A 16058-nucleotide genomic window follows, 5' to 3' on the forward strand; every position below is an offset into this window, starting at 1 on the left:
CTCGAAAGAGAATTACAATTGTGCAAATATGGAACAATTTTATCGTTTACAATAGTATCGAGTATACACCGTTCAATGTTCCATCCAAATCGAGTCGTTAAAGGTATAACAAAGTACTTGGTAACTATTCTGTTATTTTGTCAGGATTCTGACAAATTCGTCAAGAATATAATGTAGGAAACGACTTCAACATTCGAAAGACAGTACTCCGTTACAAATATTGTAAAACGAAACCACCTTTTTTATCGTTTAACTCCGTCGTTTCGTTGAATAGGAAAAAGTTTCAATGTCCGTTCAAATAACATAAAGTAGAAGGCATATTATCCATTTTTTGTCATCTATTGTATTATTTGTTATCAATATATATTTGTCTAATAAATGAGAAATGTGAAATGGTGCTTCTGATTCTTTTAAAGTTAAAACTTGGTAGTGTCCTCCGTCTTAAACTACTATTTTTCTGTGCGTTTTGTCATTAGTATGTTTATGAAGATTGTAATAATGTGTTTTATAGCAATAAAATGTAAAGCTTACGGTTAATAAGGAATTGTAAAAGAGAAACCATATTATAACTGTTCATTCTGTTTCTTGTCCTGAGTGAAATTGTTGATTTGAAATAGAAATCATTTTAAGGATGTTCGCTACTCTGTTTCAAAATAACAAACTTTTTAAAAGACTGTTATGAATTGATAGTATATAAATAAAGGAACTAAAAAAGTATAAAAAAGTTAAGGGTCCGTGTGCTTGTTTTCGAGATATAAGCCATTGAAAATTTGGCGGGAAATGATTCTCTCTAGATTTTTCATACATTTAACATTGGCACCTTTTTTCTTTCAAAAACATTGAAAAAATAACAAGGATTTTATAAGATTTTCAAATATGGCTTTTTAAACTATATGTAATAAAATTATGAAAAGAAAAGTAGGGGTTAGTGGACAAAATTTCTTAATGGAAAACATGGATAAAACCAGAGGATTCCGAATATCTGACAAAAAATCAAAAACAAGAGGAGCGAACATCCTTAAAGTTTTTTCTGTTTGCATAAGCTACAAACATGATGCTACAAATAAATGACGGAAGAGGAATGCTGACAAATAGAACGTCAAAAGTCACCATGCTTGTTCATTATTTTAAACTCAATTTGGCCTACAATTAATGCCACCAATTACAACTAATGAGGTATGGTTGCCAATGAGACAAACATTTACCGAGAACCAATCGACAAGGATGTAATGAACTACATATCAACACTCGGCTGTTAACGGCGAGTAAAAACTAATCAAATATACCATACTTGTAAATGCCATATTGTATAGTATGGTTAAAAGGTCTGTACTTGCATGAGAACACGTCGGGTGCCACATATAGAGCAGGGACTACTTACTCTTCCAGAGCACTTGAGTTAACCCCTGGTTTTTGGTGGGGTTCGTGTTGCTCAATTAGTTTTCCATATAGTGTATTTATTAGTACTTTTCTCGTCCTTGTTTTTTCTTCATGGCGTTGTCAGACTTCTACGATTTATGATATTTGAATGTCCCCTTGGTATTTCCCGCCTCTCTTTTTAAGAAGACAAGGTTACATATTTTCATAAACATTTAGGTGTTACGATTAGCAGAGATGCAAAATGGAGCACTCATTCCGAAATTATAAAAAAGAATGTATCGAAACAAATTAATGTTCTTAGAAAATTAAAATACATAAAAAGCAGAAAGAACTAAGAAAAGCTGTACTTTTCCTTTATTAAACCTTTACTTGATACTGCATGCGAAGTTTTGGATATTATGGGTGTAGGTTATTGTAACAATAGAGCAACAGCAGCTTGAGGCTTCCAGAATTATAACTGGTCTCCCTATTTTAACTAGTAGTAGATTCATTTATAATAAAATTGGTTTCTGGACGTTCGATGAACGAGGAGAAAGGAGGAAGTTACAATTATTTTATAATATTTAACATAACAATGCACTAACATATGTTTGGAATTTAATTCCCCCAACATTTCAAATGACAGATGTTTACACCTTACGTAATGGATATGATACAATATACCATTTTGTAGACTCTTATTTAACCAAGAATCGAACATTTCTGTAACGAAACGATTGTGGAACAACATTTATGTTTCCACTCGAAATATATACTGTCGAGGTAAAATTTTAAACCGAATTGATTAATAATAAATTGAATTGAAATCTCAAAATATCATCACATTATAAATTTGGAAATCATAAACTCAACATCATTTTGACACAACTTCACCATAGCTTTGATGTCATTTCAGATCCACCATGTCGTTGTGGTACTTACCATGAAGATTACTTCTCTTTTTGATGTCCTAGGTATGCTAATAAAAAAGTATACTATGTTGTATTATGAAATTGTAATCAGAAAACTGTTTACTAAATTTAGATATCTTAACCTCTGGCCATATATCCCTTATTAATGATAATGAAATCATTTCTTAAAAGTGCATATAAATCTATTAAAAAACCAAAGAGCTTTTCTAAATGTGAAAAATACCATTTTAATTCGCATACTGAGTACAATTATTCACATCACAATTTTGACATAACATAATCCAACAAATAATTTGTACTGTCTTTTTTTTTAATTCTTTTTTATATTTATGTTATTTTAAAATAACATGTTTTAAGTTTTTATTCAGCTCCTTCATGCGAGACAATTTAGCAAGTACTGAGATAAAAAAAAATAAAAACACACGCTGAGAATTTAAAATTACATACTTACATTTGTGAGCACATCTTATGAGTAAATATCTAGTTAGCATACCTACGGTGCTTTACCCAAAACGGGACCATTTTACTCAGAGTTCCCACGCATTTCTAGTCAATTTACTGTCCATAGGCAAAGGCTTTAAAATTCCTTGCCATAGGTAAGTAATTATAAGTGAAAACTTAATTTCAATTTTAATACATATATCAGTTTTTAAAAAAAATCGAGTTTGAAAATGCACTTGTTAGTTATTTGATAAATGTAATGTTTTCTTTAGTATTTTATAATAAATATACTGATGAGTAAATTCCTGATAACTGATATTTATAGTTTGTTCTTATGTTGTGCTGTTACACCACTATCACAGGTTATATTGAGTGTTAGGCACAGGCTAACATGTTACACCACGCCACATTCTAGAAGTACCTGTCCAATGTCAAGAGCCTGTATTTGAATGGTTGTCGTTTGTTGCTGTTTATCATATTTGTTTTTCGTTAATTGTTTTGTACAGTTTGTTCTAGAGTTCTAGAGTTAGGCTGTCCAAGGTTGGAGTAGGGTTGGGCGTTTGCTAACATGTTTAACCTAGCAACAATGTTTATGTGCCTGTCCCAAGACAGAAGCCAGTAATTCAGTGGTTGTTGTTTGTTGCTGTATATCATATTTATTTATTGTATATGAATCATGCTGTTAGTTTACTCGATTGAATTGTTTAACATATCGGTCATTTCGGGGCCTTTTATAACTTGCTTTCCGAAATGTTTTTTTTTATTGTTTTTCATTGAAGGTTGAACGGTGACATATAGTTGTTAATCTTCTACGTCATTTGATCTCTGGTGGAGAGTTGTCTCATTGGCAATCATACCCCATCTTATTATTATTATTATTTTATTTTCTAGTGTGGGCATATAATATAAAAATAAGAAGATGTGGTATGATTGCCAATGAGACACAAGAGACCAAATGACACCGACATTAACAACTATAGGTCACCGTACGTTCTTTAACAATGAGCAAAGCCCATATCGCATAGTCAGCTATAAAAGGCCCCGAAATGACAAATGTAATACAATTCAAACGAGAAAACTAACGGCTTAATTTATGTACCAAATAATGAACGAAAAACTAATATGTTACACAGCAACAAACGACAACCACTGAACTACAGGCTCCTGGCTTGGGACAGGAACATACAGAATGTGGCGGGGTTAAACTAGTTAGATGGCATCAAACCCTCCCATAACCTGGGACAGTGGTGCAACAGCTCATCACAACAACACATTATACAATACAATAAACGAAAAACAAATGTGAAAAACAGCAAAATATAACAACCACCACTCAATTTCAGGCTCCTGACTTGGGACAGGTACATATAGAATATGGCGGGGTTAAACTAGTTTGAAGGCGCCAACTCTCCCTCTAACCTGGAACAGTGGTGTAACAGTACAACATATATAAGAAAAAACTATAAAAATCAGTTGTAAAAGGCTTAACTCATCAGATGGATACAAATAGAAGGACATCTAACAAGAACACAGAGTAGACGTGGCAGGGTACTTATACATCCCCACAACAAAAAGACACTAATTACAGATCTAAGAGTACTCGCAGTTAATGACAGCTAGTTCAAAGCCTATAACAACTAATAAAAAAATCATGCATCTAAGACTAAAATATCAATCAGTACACATCCAACTTCCAATGGATTTAGTGTAAAGACGTTATTAACAGTCAGAAAAAAAATGAACTTGTGCAATGCCAAGATACAGGTATCGACAGATTGTAGAGCCATGAATGTGCATATGTATATAAAAAATAATATTTAGTTTGTTGATGTGGAATATAAACACAAAACTTAGTTTAGTATACTATTAGAACGTGCAATTTTAGTAGTATTCGCAGAAAAAAAATCACATTGTAATTACATATTTTTTCCCCTTTAGGGCATATTTATCCCATCGAAAACATTGATTGAGAAGTTTATCTAATTCATGTACGGGAGGAGAAATGTTTTTGGAAATTTAGTAAAGAGAGGCAGCAGTACTAAACCGATAATAAAATCTCATAAATCGATTAAGAAAACAAATCTAGGTAAGAAATAAAAATAAAGCAATTGCATGAACTCCAAAAGGAATTCGACAGGGACAGGGAAAGCCTTACTATGCATACAAAAATTAACCGCCATATGAATCAACACTCATTCAAACTATCCCAAATATCGAGTAGGACAGGATTGCTTATCAAGCTCGTACAGTGTGAACAAGCACGACCGAAACTTACCAATTGACATATTTTAACGCAATTCGATGGGACAGAGGTTATGCTTACTACTGAGAAATTGGAAGTTGACAATTGGAGAGTTAAACTCATACATTCTAATTGGAAGTCGTCCATATGTGTCAGTATCGAGAAAAAAATCAAGATACGAAGCAGACCTTTTAGTTTCAGTAGTATCCTTAATCTCAAGTTCACTGTGATGACAATGTATGAGATGCAAGCACTCACTGAAAAGTTGGTTATTGAGTGACAAGACATCAATATATATATTAATGTAAAATTAAAAGTAAAGAACTTGAGTATTGTACTTTTTGCTTTTTCAATGTTGGTGTTGTTTATAACAGTAACAGCCTCGTCTATACTTTGTCATGACAAACGTGTTTCTATTTCAATTTTTCACATTCGGTCAAGTTTCGGGATTAGAACATTTACCTTACCGATGGTTTATTAATTTGGTGATGTCTTAGATAAAAGTCAATTACTAATCCGCTATTTGGTAATACCATATCACTTAATACTTATCAACAAATTTTATAGGACTAGCGCGACGGGTGTCACATGTGGTGCAGGATCTGCTTACCCTTCCGGAGCACCTGCGATCACCCCAAGTTTTAGGTGGGGTTCGTGTTGTTCAGTCTTTAGTTTTCTATGTTGTGTATTGTGTACTGTTATTAGTCTATTGGTCTTTTTCTTTTTTAGCCATTGTGTTGTCAGTTTATTTTCGACTTATGAGTTTGAATGTCCCTTTGGTATCTATCGCCTATCTTTTGCAAGATTTGTATTTCATTTTGTCTTTGAAAAGCTTTTTGTATGAACTTTGCTTCATACGAGTACAAGAAAGTCGGCCGTTAGGGGTGGACAGTTAGTTCACATTGAAATATCAATCAATAAAGCTGAACCAATATGTTGTTGATAAAAAAAAGTCCAGCATTTTGATGATATTATCCTAGGTGTTTTTGTAATTGGAAACAATGTGGTTTTTCAGAAGGTAAGATTTGAAAGTAAGTTAAAATCGGAAAATATACTAGCTTACAGTAACTTTCAATACTCCTAGATCTGTGATTTGTGTCTTTTGGTTATTTGGTTTTTATCATTAGTGTCGATCTGAAGAGTCAAGCCCCTTTCTAACTGATTTTTTAAATTTTGTTCTTATGTTTTGTTGGTATACCAATATCATAAATAAGAACGAGGGCTAAGCATTCACACACATGTTTAACTCCGCCTATTTTGTGTGTGTCTCGTGTGGTTGTCAAGCCAAGAATCTATAATCAACTTGTAGTTGTTGTTTACTGACCGACATTATCGTTTTTCATTGTAAATATAATATATTTTAAAATAACAATAAGCAATAGAAGAAGAAGATTACAATAAACAAAGAATAGTAAGAATTTTATAACAAAGTTTAACTGTAAATATGTTGAAAAATTATGAATTGAAAGAAACTGCAACAGGAGGGTTGTCATACGAATTTTTAACACCGCTGATCACTGCAGTCCAGAATAATCGTTTTCCTATTCCTTTTGTGTGCGATAAATATGGCGTTGTATAAAGTAATGTACGAAGGGCACTTGTCATATGTTTGGAGTCAATCTGTTTTACCATTATCAGAACCATCGCATTTTTTCCTCGTCGGCGTCTCCTTTCTTGGACAAGATTAACTTCCCACTGATTCAATTCACTTCTAGCAAAGTTATTTGACATAATTACTATAAATTTCCAGCTTTTATTCATAAACTTTTCAATATCGTCAACAATATATTCGCCCACCGTAAAATCTCTTAGATGTATACAGACTTTAAATCCTTCGTTTTCAAGGCGTTTCAAAAGAACATCGTGGACCCATTTACGATCTTTCTCGCAGTAAACAACATAAACATCAAATTCGTAAGTTCCTGGTAAATCTGATCGAACAGATCTAGATCTACGCTGTCGACGTCGATGAAGGTGATAGAGGTATAACGCATTACGAATATTGTTTTGACATTTTAAAGTCACACTTCCTATTAAAACAATCAATAAAGCACAGAATAAAACAGACCCAATAAAAATGTTAGTAGGATCTGAGTCTTTGCACGACTCTTTGGTTGGCATGTATTCAACTATTTTAACGTCCTTCAGTTCCTCTGGAAAGGAACACATGTAGTTGTCAGGCCACTTTACCAGTTTTGAAGATAAGTTGGAAGCACGGAGGTGATCTACAAACCATTTATTACTGCAAATACACCAAAATGGATTGTACGATAAGTCTAAACTTTTCAGAGATGCAAGAAGATTCTCGGGAATTGAAGTTTTATTGATAAGATTGATTGAATTTCCATTTAAATTTAAAACTTTGAGAGATGTTACATTATGGAAAAGTATTGGATTCCATTTGCTTATACTATTTCCTTGTAATATTAAAGTATGAAGAAAAGGTTTGTTTTGGAAAAACATGTCTGGCATGGTTGACGAAAAGGTCTTTTGCAAAATTAAATTCCGTAAATTGTTCAAAGGTGCAAACATTTGGAGAAAAATAGATTCATTTTTTGGCAAATAGTTCCTCGTCAAATCGAGGTAAGTGAGGTTCTGCAAAAATCGGAAAACCAATTTTGAATCAAATCTATCCAAGTCGGTAAACTTGAAGTCATTCTGTATAAATTGTAACTTTTGCAAAGAAACACAGTTGAAAGCACGACTTTTAAGTTTTCTCAGTTTCATAAAACTTAGTGAAAGCCTTTCTAGACTTATCAATGGTAAAAATATATCATTGCTGATCTCAATTATTCTATTGGTGTTCAGTTTTAACTCCCGCAAATTATTCAAACACCTGAAGGATCTAGAAGAAAGCGACCTTATAGCATTGTCAGATAAAGTCAACTTTTTAAGATTTGGAGCAACAGTTGAATCATTTTTGGAACAAAAATTCGGAATAATGACAATTTGATTTGCAGTTAGATCCAATTCTTCAACTGTTTGGAAACCATTCGTTATTATCAAATGTTCAATTCTATTCCCTGTGCATGTGATTTTTCCAACTTGATTAAAAGGCTCTAATAAAGTTGCATCAAAAGTCAAAAGAATATTGGAGTTCAAAGACAGTTTAGAAATATTAGCTCCAGCTAAATATTTGAAAAGAGTGTTTGGAATTTTTTCCCATCCATTGTTTTCGAATCTCAATTTTTCAATGGTAGACACATTTACGCTCCGAAATGATGTTTCAAGGGTCGATAAATTAAGTTTCTTTTCATATGAAATTTCAAGTGTTATCATGGTATTCAGAGATTTGAACGTGTCATTTGCTACCATCATAATCCTATTATCTTGCAGTAAGAAATGTCTGATATCATTATCGGTTACATTATAAAACGTATCCTTGTCCAGATTGAAGAAGGTATTTGACTTCAGCAGTAGTGTAAGAGAATATTCTGGAATTTTTGGAATGTATGTTAATGAAAAACACGATGTCTTTAAGCTATTTTGGCTGCACTTACAGAAATTTGTTAAACAACCTGTAGTTCCATCGACTAGATAAATCACAAAATAAAATCTTAACAAACAAACCATCATGTGTTCCTCAGTAAACCGATAAAAACTCTGTGTTATAAACATTTGTGTGAAATATATGCTTCCTGAAGCTATTTAAATTGAAATGGTATAAAGCTGAAAAATATTATATTTTATATAATTTAAAACTTTAAAGCATGCAACCTTCCTGTAAATGATGGAAATACAACTTATATATGTTGATCTTTATAATAATGTAGCATTTTGTGAAATCCTTTGGAAATACCCATTTTATGTTCCTGCTTATAATAATTGAATAAAACATTCTTTCCTGTTGAAGTATTAAAAAAAATCTTTTGAAATAGAAATGGAATTAACGGATCATCAGTGACTTTCAAGACAATTTCTTCCTTTTTCCTAATTCAACTACTGACGTGTATTTTATAATATTACATTTGATGAACTATGACAGTAATTGTTCGATTTTTTTTTGTCTTTCACGCATCGATGTTTTCCAATGCAAAAATGTATATCGGTGACAGCTTCAGACTCAAAATTGCATTTAGGATTGAGCTTTGAACTTGTGCTGAAAACATAAAACTTTTTTTTTATTAAAACGGCAATAAAAACCTGTTCCTTTACGTTGGGTTTTGTCTAGAAGTGCAAGTGGGGATCGTGCGTCGTAAATTAATACACCTTGTCTAATTTTAGTCGACTTTTACATTCCCCAACCGGATGTTCTTTATTTATAATCAACATGTGATTCGTTTGATCTCAGTTTTCAATTAGGTCAATATACAATTACGATGGCAAGTATACTTGCTTTCCTCTAAGTTTGCTATTGTGACGTCACGAAATAAGCGACCATTCGTGATGACGTCACATAAAACGAGGACATCTCTGAGCAGATCACTGAAAATAGAAAGATAAAGTGTGACTACATTTGGGCTAAAGAACCTTGTTTCTGAAGTACACGCTATCTATTCATCTCTCGAAAATAATCATCCGCTTATATTTAAAAAATACACAACAAAAATATTTTAAAACATTAATAAGTGTTAACTGCTAGTGACATTTTGAAGCAGAATTGCCGTAATCGACCTCAACCGAAGATGTATCAGTATATAGATCAACGTTGCAAATTTCCGGCGCCGAAAATGTCAACGTAAAATGTCATTAAAAGTTAAAAGTTGGACCCTTTTCTTCTTTTTAGCAATTTTTTGTATCTAGATGACAAGGAAGTCATACGATATGTTGAATCCGTATTAACGTTTTACCAACACAGGCCAAGCTTGGTAAAATCACAGCCCTATAGGCCTACATTTTATTGATTTGTTGATAAATATACATCTCTGACATCGTACAAGTTTCGTGGATCAATTTTTATTTCGTGAATTGTTACTGACCGAATAAAATAAATATAGTCAGTAATTAATAAATACTACTGAAATCAAAACAGTAAATATAACATCAAATAAATTCACATAAGCAAGATAAAAATCTTAACTGGGAAACACGTCTAATCGAATCGGCCCTGTCGTGCTGAATGGTTATATCCCATGAAGCGCGCGAATACAAATAACGGTCTATGGGTAGACAACTAGAAGAAATTAATTTCAATCTAATTCAGTTCCTTCAAACGGTTGAAATTACATTTCTTCTACGATTACTAACGCCCATAGACTACCCAACACTATACACATAACACTAATAAAAACTAAACTAAAGTTCAAATTGAATACCCACACGACAGTGCCATGTGCTGAACTACAAAGAACGGGCAATACAATTTTTATCTTGCTTATAGAACTTAATTCACTTTCAAAATAAAAAGTCATAATCAGGTTATAAACCTAAATTTTCAGAAACAATTAATCTGTCTTTTAAAGAGTCTTTAATATAACCGTCCTTGGCGGTCTCTGAACGCCATCTACCATGTCTTTTGAACAATCGATCGAAAACGCCTAAATTGGCACAAGTTGTAGCTCCACCAGACCGTAAACTGTGCAATCCATATTTTTTAATATCTGACACAAATGGTTGAAAAGCTCCAATAAATAATTCTCTCATACGTGTATAAGACAGTGGTTTGTTATCCTTCCGAAGTATATATCGATCCTTGAATTTTGTTAAATTTCTAAAAATAAATTCATCTGAATCCGGCGAAATATCAGCCCACAACAAATATAACTTTAAATTCTTTACTGGACAAATATCGGAATCCATACAGGCTATTACTTCAGAATTGCTATCACGATAAATATCAGTTTTACTTTTCGGAATAAATATAGATACATAACCTAATTCAAACTTGATATCACATATCCGTATATTTAATCACTCGGACACTTTCAAAAATCCCGAATAAGCAAGTAAACACGCGCAAATAATACGCTGTGAAATAACATTGTATTCCTTAAATAATGAACTATACATTTTAGTTAGAAGCTCAGGAGTAACTGGTTCCTTTTTCTCAGTTCGTATAGCTAAGCGCCGTTTTGCACCTTCTAAAACATTTTTCACAACTACATTTTTGGTAGGAGACGTTTGACGAATCATATGATGTGCCCATTGTATACTATAAAATGCTGAAATAACCGGACTAGCAGTGTTACTGTTATAAACTAATGAAGATAAATATAGTGCAACGTGCAAAGGTTTTGCCGGTAAAATATCACAACCATTTATACCGTTATGAACGGCCCACTTTTTCCAACGGATAAATCCTGCATGATAAGTGTTAACGTTACTGTCAGCTTTAGATTCTCAAAGTAAATCCATAAGAACATCAACATTGGTATGCAGAGTTGGTGGCAAAAAATTAATCTCAGATTCATAAGCCTGCAAAAACACATGTATAAACAATAATAAAACAATAATAGCATCTTAAATGATGGAAACTACCAACAGAAAAATACTTGTTAGTACATCTCACAAGACTATACACAATAGTCTTAAACGCTTAACATACGCATTTGTATTTGTTAGTATATTAGTTCTCAACAAGGCCAATTATAGCCTTAATGCCAAAATCTGAAACCAATTCAGATATGCATTGTAACGTTAGTACACAAACAAGGCACTTATACAGCCTTTAAAATATCTTCTTATATCTATTTAAAATATCATCTGTAAAATTCAGATAAGCATAAACAGCTTCATAAACAAAATAGGTTTACAACCTTCATACATATCAGTATTATATTCTGAAATCTAGCCTCAAAGCTAACATCTTAAATGTAAGATCAGTATTACCAAAAATGGCTTTCTTGCTTTTACCAGGAGTATAAAACTCCTTACCGCTTGGTAATTCTACATGTGCAATAACTTGATCTGTTAAATCGCCCCCATTTGGGCATAGCATAGGCCAATAACTTGCGGATGGCCAACAAGGAACAATCAATGTACCTACAGCGTTGCATTGTCTCATGTAATTAATAACACGTGGTATAAGAAATACAGGCGGTACAAAAAGACCGTTAACCCCAAACCAATTAACTGTGAAAGCATCAATACCAGAAGAATTTTCATTCCAAAATCTTGAATAAAATACCAGTAACTTGAAATTGTGATCAGAAGCAAACCAATCTACTTCATGAGGTCCCCATAAAGCTTCTATCAATTGAAATATATAATATGATATACCCCAATCATCATGATCAACGATGCGACTCAAAAAGTCAGCTTTTTCGTTTAGTGTCCTAGGTATCCAAACTATATCAATATTGACATTGTACTTCAAACATGCGCTAAATATGTCCAACGCTAAATTTTGTAAAATAGTTTTTGTACTGCCCTTGCTAACAATGCTCACAACATTCTGGTTATCTGTAAACCATTTGACCTTTTTTCCAGATATAAAAATAATTAATGACAGCAAAACTTTCTTAACCGCTGAAAGTTCCTTCCAAGTTGAACTATTACTACGTTCTGATTCAACCCACATACCATGTGTAATGTTTTGTGGTGTTTCTATAATATAACCTCCAAAGCCTGTATCACTAGCGTCACTATAGATAATACTATGACATGATTCATCAACACTAAAATGTTTTACATTAACTTCACTAATATACAGTTTCCAGAATTGTAACTGTTCAATACTAGATTCAGAAAGTCTAATATAAGAATACCAAGACGCAGATGTGTTCACGTCTATAGTTAAATGTTTAGTCATTAAATAAACTAAATTTCCAATAACTAAGTATGTAGATATTATCTGACCTACAACAGATGCAACTTTTTTCACGTACACGCTTTTAGGCCCAGTTAAACAAGATATAATGTCATCAATAGAATGTATCATCTTATCTATTTTATTATCTGGTATTTTATAAAAGCCATACTCTGTATCAATAAATGTTCCTAACCAAACCAGACGTTTAGTAGGTTCCCACAATGATTTTTCGGCCTTAGGTACAAAGCCACTTTTAACTAAATCTAGCTTAACTTGTTCTGACACAATCTTACACATATCTTTATCTTGTTCAATACCTAACCCATCATCAAGATACATAATGACTTGTTTACCTTCAGATCGCCATTTCTTTACAAGCGGCCTAGTCAGTTTAGTAAAAAGAAAACAAGCTGTACTTAATCCAAATGGTAAAACAAGAAATTTGAAAAATGTAGGACATCCATTAATGGTCCATGAAAAACCTAAATACTCTGTGTGTGGTTCAAAAATATCAACATGGTGATAAGCTGAGTGAACATCAAACTTAAACATAGAATAGTTCAATTTAATATGCTGTTGAGCAGTTCTCATATCCTCAAATTTAACGCTCTGTTTCCATAAATGTTTATTAACCGCTCTCAAATCAAGTATCAATCTTTTCTTTGAATTAGATTGAACTGATACAGTAAGAGGATTAACAACAAAAGGTCGCTTATCACACTGAACTATCAAACCTCTATGTAATAAATCCTGAAAAGCTGTATGCACAAAATCGGAATTTTTTAAAGCTGATACATTGTTACATAAATACGTAGACGGAGGAATAGAATAAAATGGTAACTTATAACCATCTCTTATAGTGTCAATAATATAATCATAAGCACCAATATTTATCCAAAATTGGATATTTTCCTTCAGCCTACCCTTAACAATTATATCAGTACCATCTTGCTCATATTCGAAATAATCATGTGTAAACGTTGGTTCAGACAAATTTTCTAAAGAAATTGTGTCAAAATTATACTAATCTTTTACAAAACAAGTTTCTTTTGTGTGATGCTGCTGTCTTGTTGTTTTGGAAGGGGCAGTTAACTCTCCAGTGCTTGTACGACCCACAGTTGAAGCATGGTCCCCGTTGAGATTTTCCAGCATACTGGTCTTGGGCATACGGGAAACTTCCATACCAAGACGGCTGGCCCCCTCGAAAGGGCTGTTGAGGATTGAAGCTAGGGTTGGCGGTGGAAGGAACCTGCTGTTGTTTAGGAGCTGGATTGCTCTTTGCCTTTTTCTTCCTAATGGCCCTGTTTTCAGCTCTGATTATCTTGGACTCGTCTTCTGAATCACAAGCAATTGGGTTTGCCTCGTACTGGCGAGCTGTGTCCCATCCCCCATCAGAAGTGTCCGCGATCTTTATTAACTCATTTCTTTGTTTAAGCCTATCTGTACATGATGCAATAATGTCTCTTGCATAGTCAACTTTGCCATTGTCAATAGCTCACAGAGCCTGGGTTAAATCTTCTAAATTTTCGGTATTACCATTGAACTGAATTTTATTACCTTCAGAACGCCATTTATACTGGGAGTCCGACTTCAACTTCTTGACTTGAGATTTCATACATTGGTTTGTTCCGTGGATTTCGTCGCGCAAACTATTAATCTTTTCGCTGATTTTGGTATCCATAAGAACTTCAATATCCTGCTTTTGACGATTAACTGCGTCTAAAACTGTACGCAAAGATATTTCTTCAGAGGGTGTATCTGAATCCATGTTTTATATTAACTGGGAAACACGTCTAATCGAATCGGCCCTGTCGTGCTGAATGGTTATATTCCATGAAACGCGGGAATACAAATAACGATCTATGGGCAGACAACTAGAAGAAATTAATTTCAATCTACTTCAGTTCCTTCAAACGGTTGAAATTACATCAGGATCGACCAAACTTTAAAACATTCAATGAAAAAAAATACACTTCTGCAAAATGAAAGTTAAACACTTGAGGCCAGAGGGAAGATTCAGCAAAGAATTATCACTGTCATATAATTGCTTATGATTTATTTTGTTCTTTTTTACAACCGAATATGTGATTGCAAAATATACTGTTTTTGAAAATTTCATAACAAAAATAAAGTCAATATCTGAATTTATTACAAATTACATTTCACTTATCCAAATCTCCTTTTAATGTTGATGGGTCTCTAATGTCTAAAATTCCTCTTTTCACAACACTTGTGTGGGTAGTAGGAGCCCATAGTTTGCAAAGTCTCATTTATTAAATGCTGCATTAATTTCAGCAAACATTTCCGCTACATGTAATAATCACTCGAACAACCTGGGTTATCTGGTGGGGTAACCATCTAAGAATCAATTCTGCACATGAATAATATCTCTCTTAACACATTTCATATAAATTGCTGATTCCAGGTATTAAAATGTTATTCCTCTAACAGGATCTGTTGTTTACTGAAAATAAGAAAATGTTATTAAATTAAGTTTGTTAATTCAATCAAAAGTTATGAAGAATGATAATTTTGATATTGTATTTCATTGTTATGTCCATCTTTGACCCCAATATGGTCTGCTCAAGTAAGTTCTCTTATCGGATAAAGAAATTGTCAAATTGAATAAATTTTCAATAATTTTGGTAAAGGTGGTTAGTACATTGTAAAATATTTTAAAATAAAAGCTTTCAGAAACCTCATGTTAACACACTCGATCATGATATGATGCATATCATGTAAGAGTTACTTCTCTTATATTGTTTTCAATCATATATGTGAAATTTTAATTACTGTACCCTTCATTCTATGCAATTACAAAAATGTAAGTATTAAATCTGAAGTCAAATCTGAAGTCAATACTATTGACATTTACAGAACATAGATAATAGAATAAAAGTATACCATTGGGACTTAAAGTCTGTTAAGGATTACTTGGCCCATCCTATAAATTTATTTTAAGTGCCAGCCCCTACTTATTCCATTAGAAACGTTCATGTCTGACCGTTAAATGCAGAATATTTGCTCAGTCGGTTTCTCTAATAAAAACAGTTTGAATACAATGTTCATGTATATTATATTTGTTTCATACTTTTGGGGATTGAAAATATAGTACATTGTAAGTAGCACACTTTTGTAACCTCAAACAGACACTTTTTGGTTACTTACCCTTAATATTTTGTAGTCCTATTGGTTTCAACTTACAAAAATAATTTTGCTTCCAACATGTACAAATGTACTATGTGTACATCACTTCATTAAAATGTGTTGTTGCAATATGTTTTATATGTAAAAGTCCTCTGTTTGAATCCATTAGTGAACATTTTTCTCCATCTTGTAAATACAAAGTATATGTACATACAATTACTGAAGGTTTTACCTAAATTCCTCACAG

The 16058-nt window shown here is 32.8% G+C and overlaps 1 protein-coding gene across 1 annotated transcript; it reads right to left on the reverse strand.

Moving 5' to 3' along the window:
- Positions 1 to 6376: 6376 nt before the first annotated feature.
- LOC127708509 (toll-like receptor 13) lies at positions 6377 to 8592 on the reverse strand. The gene has a single exon (XM_052213401.1). It carries the CDS (start codon positions 8590 to 8592, stop codon positions 6430 to 6432), a length of 2163 nt encoding a protein of 720 aa, XP_052069361.1. The 3' UTR covers positions 6377 to 6429.
- Between the last annotated feature and the right edge of the window lie 7466 nt (positions 8593 to 16058).

Source organism: Mytilus californianus, unplaced genomic scaffold (assembly GCF_021869535.1).
Source record: "Mytilus californianus isolate M0D057914Y unplaced genomic scaffold, xbMytCali1.0.p SCAF_7, whole genome shotgun sequence".
Classification (NCBI taxonomy): Eukaryota; Metazoa; Mollusca; class Bivalvia; order Mytilida; family Mytilidae; genus Mytilus; species Mytilus californianus.

Excerpts from the sequence above, each read along its gene's own strand:
- LOC127708509 (XM_052213401.1), bottom strand. The coding sequence starts at position 8,592 with ATGTTTATAACACAGAGTTTTTATCGGTTTACTGAGGAACACATGATG.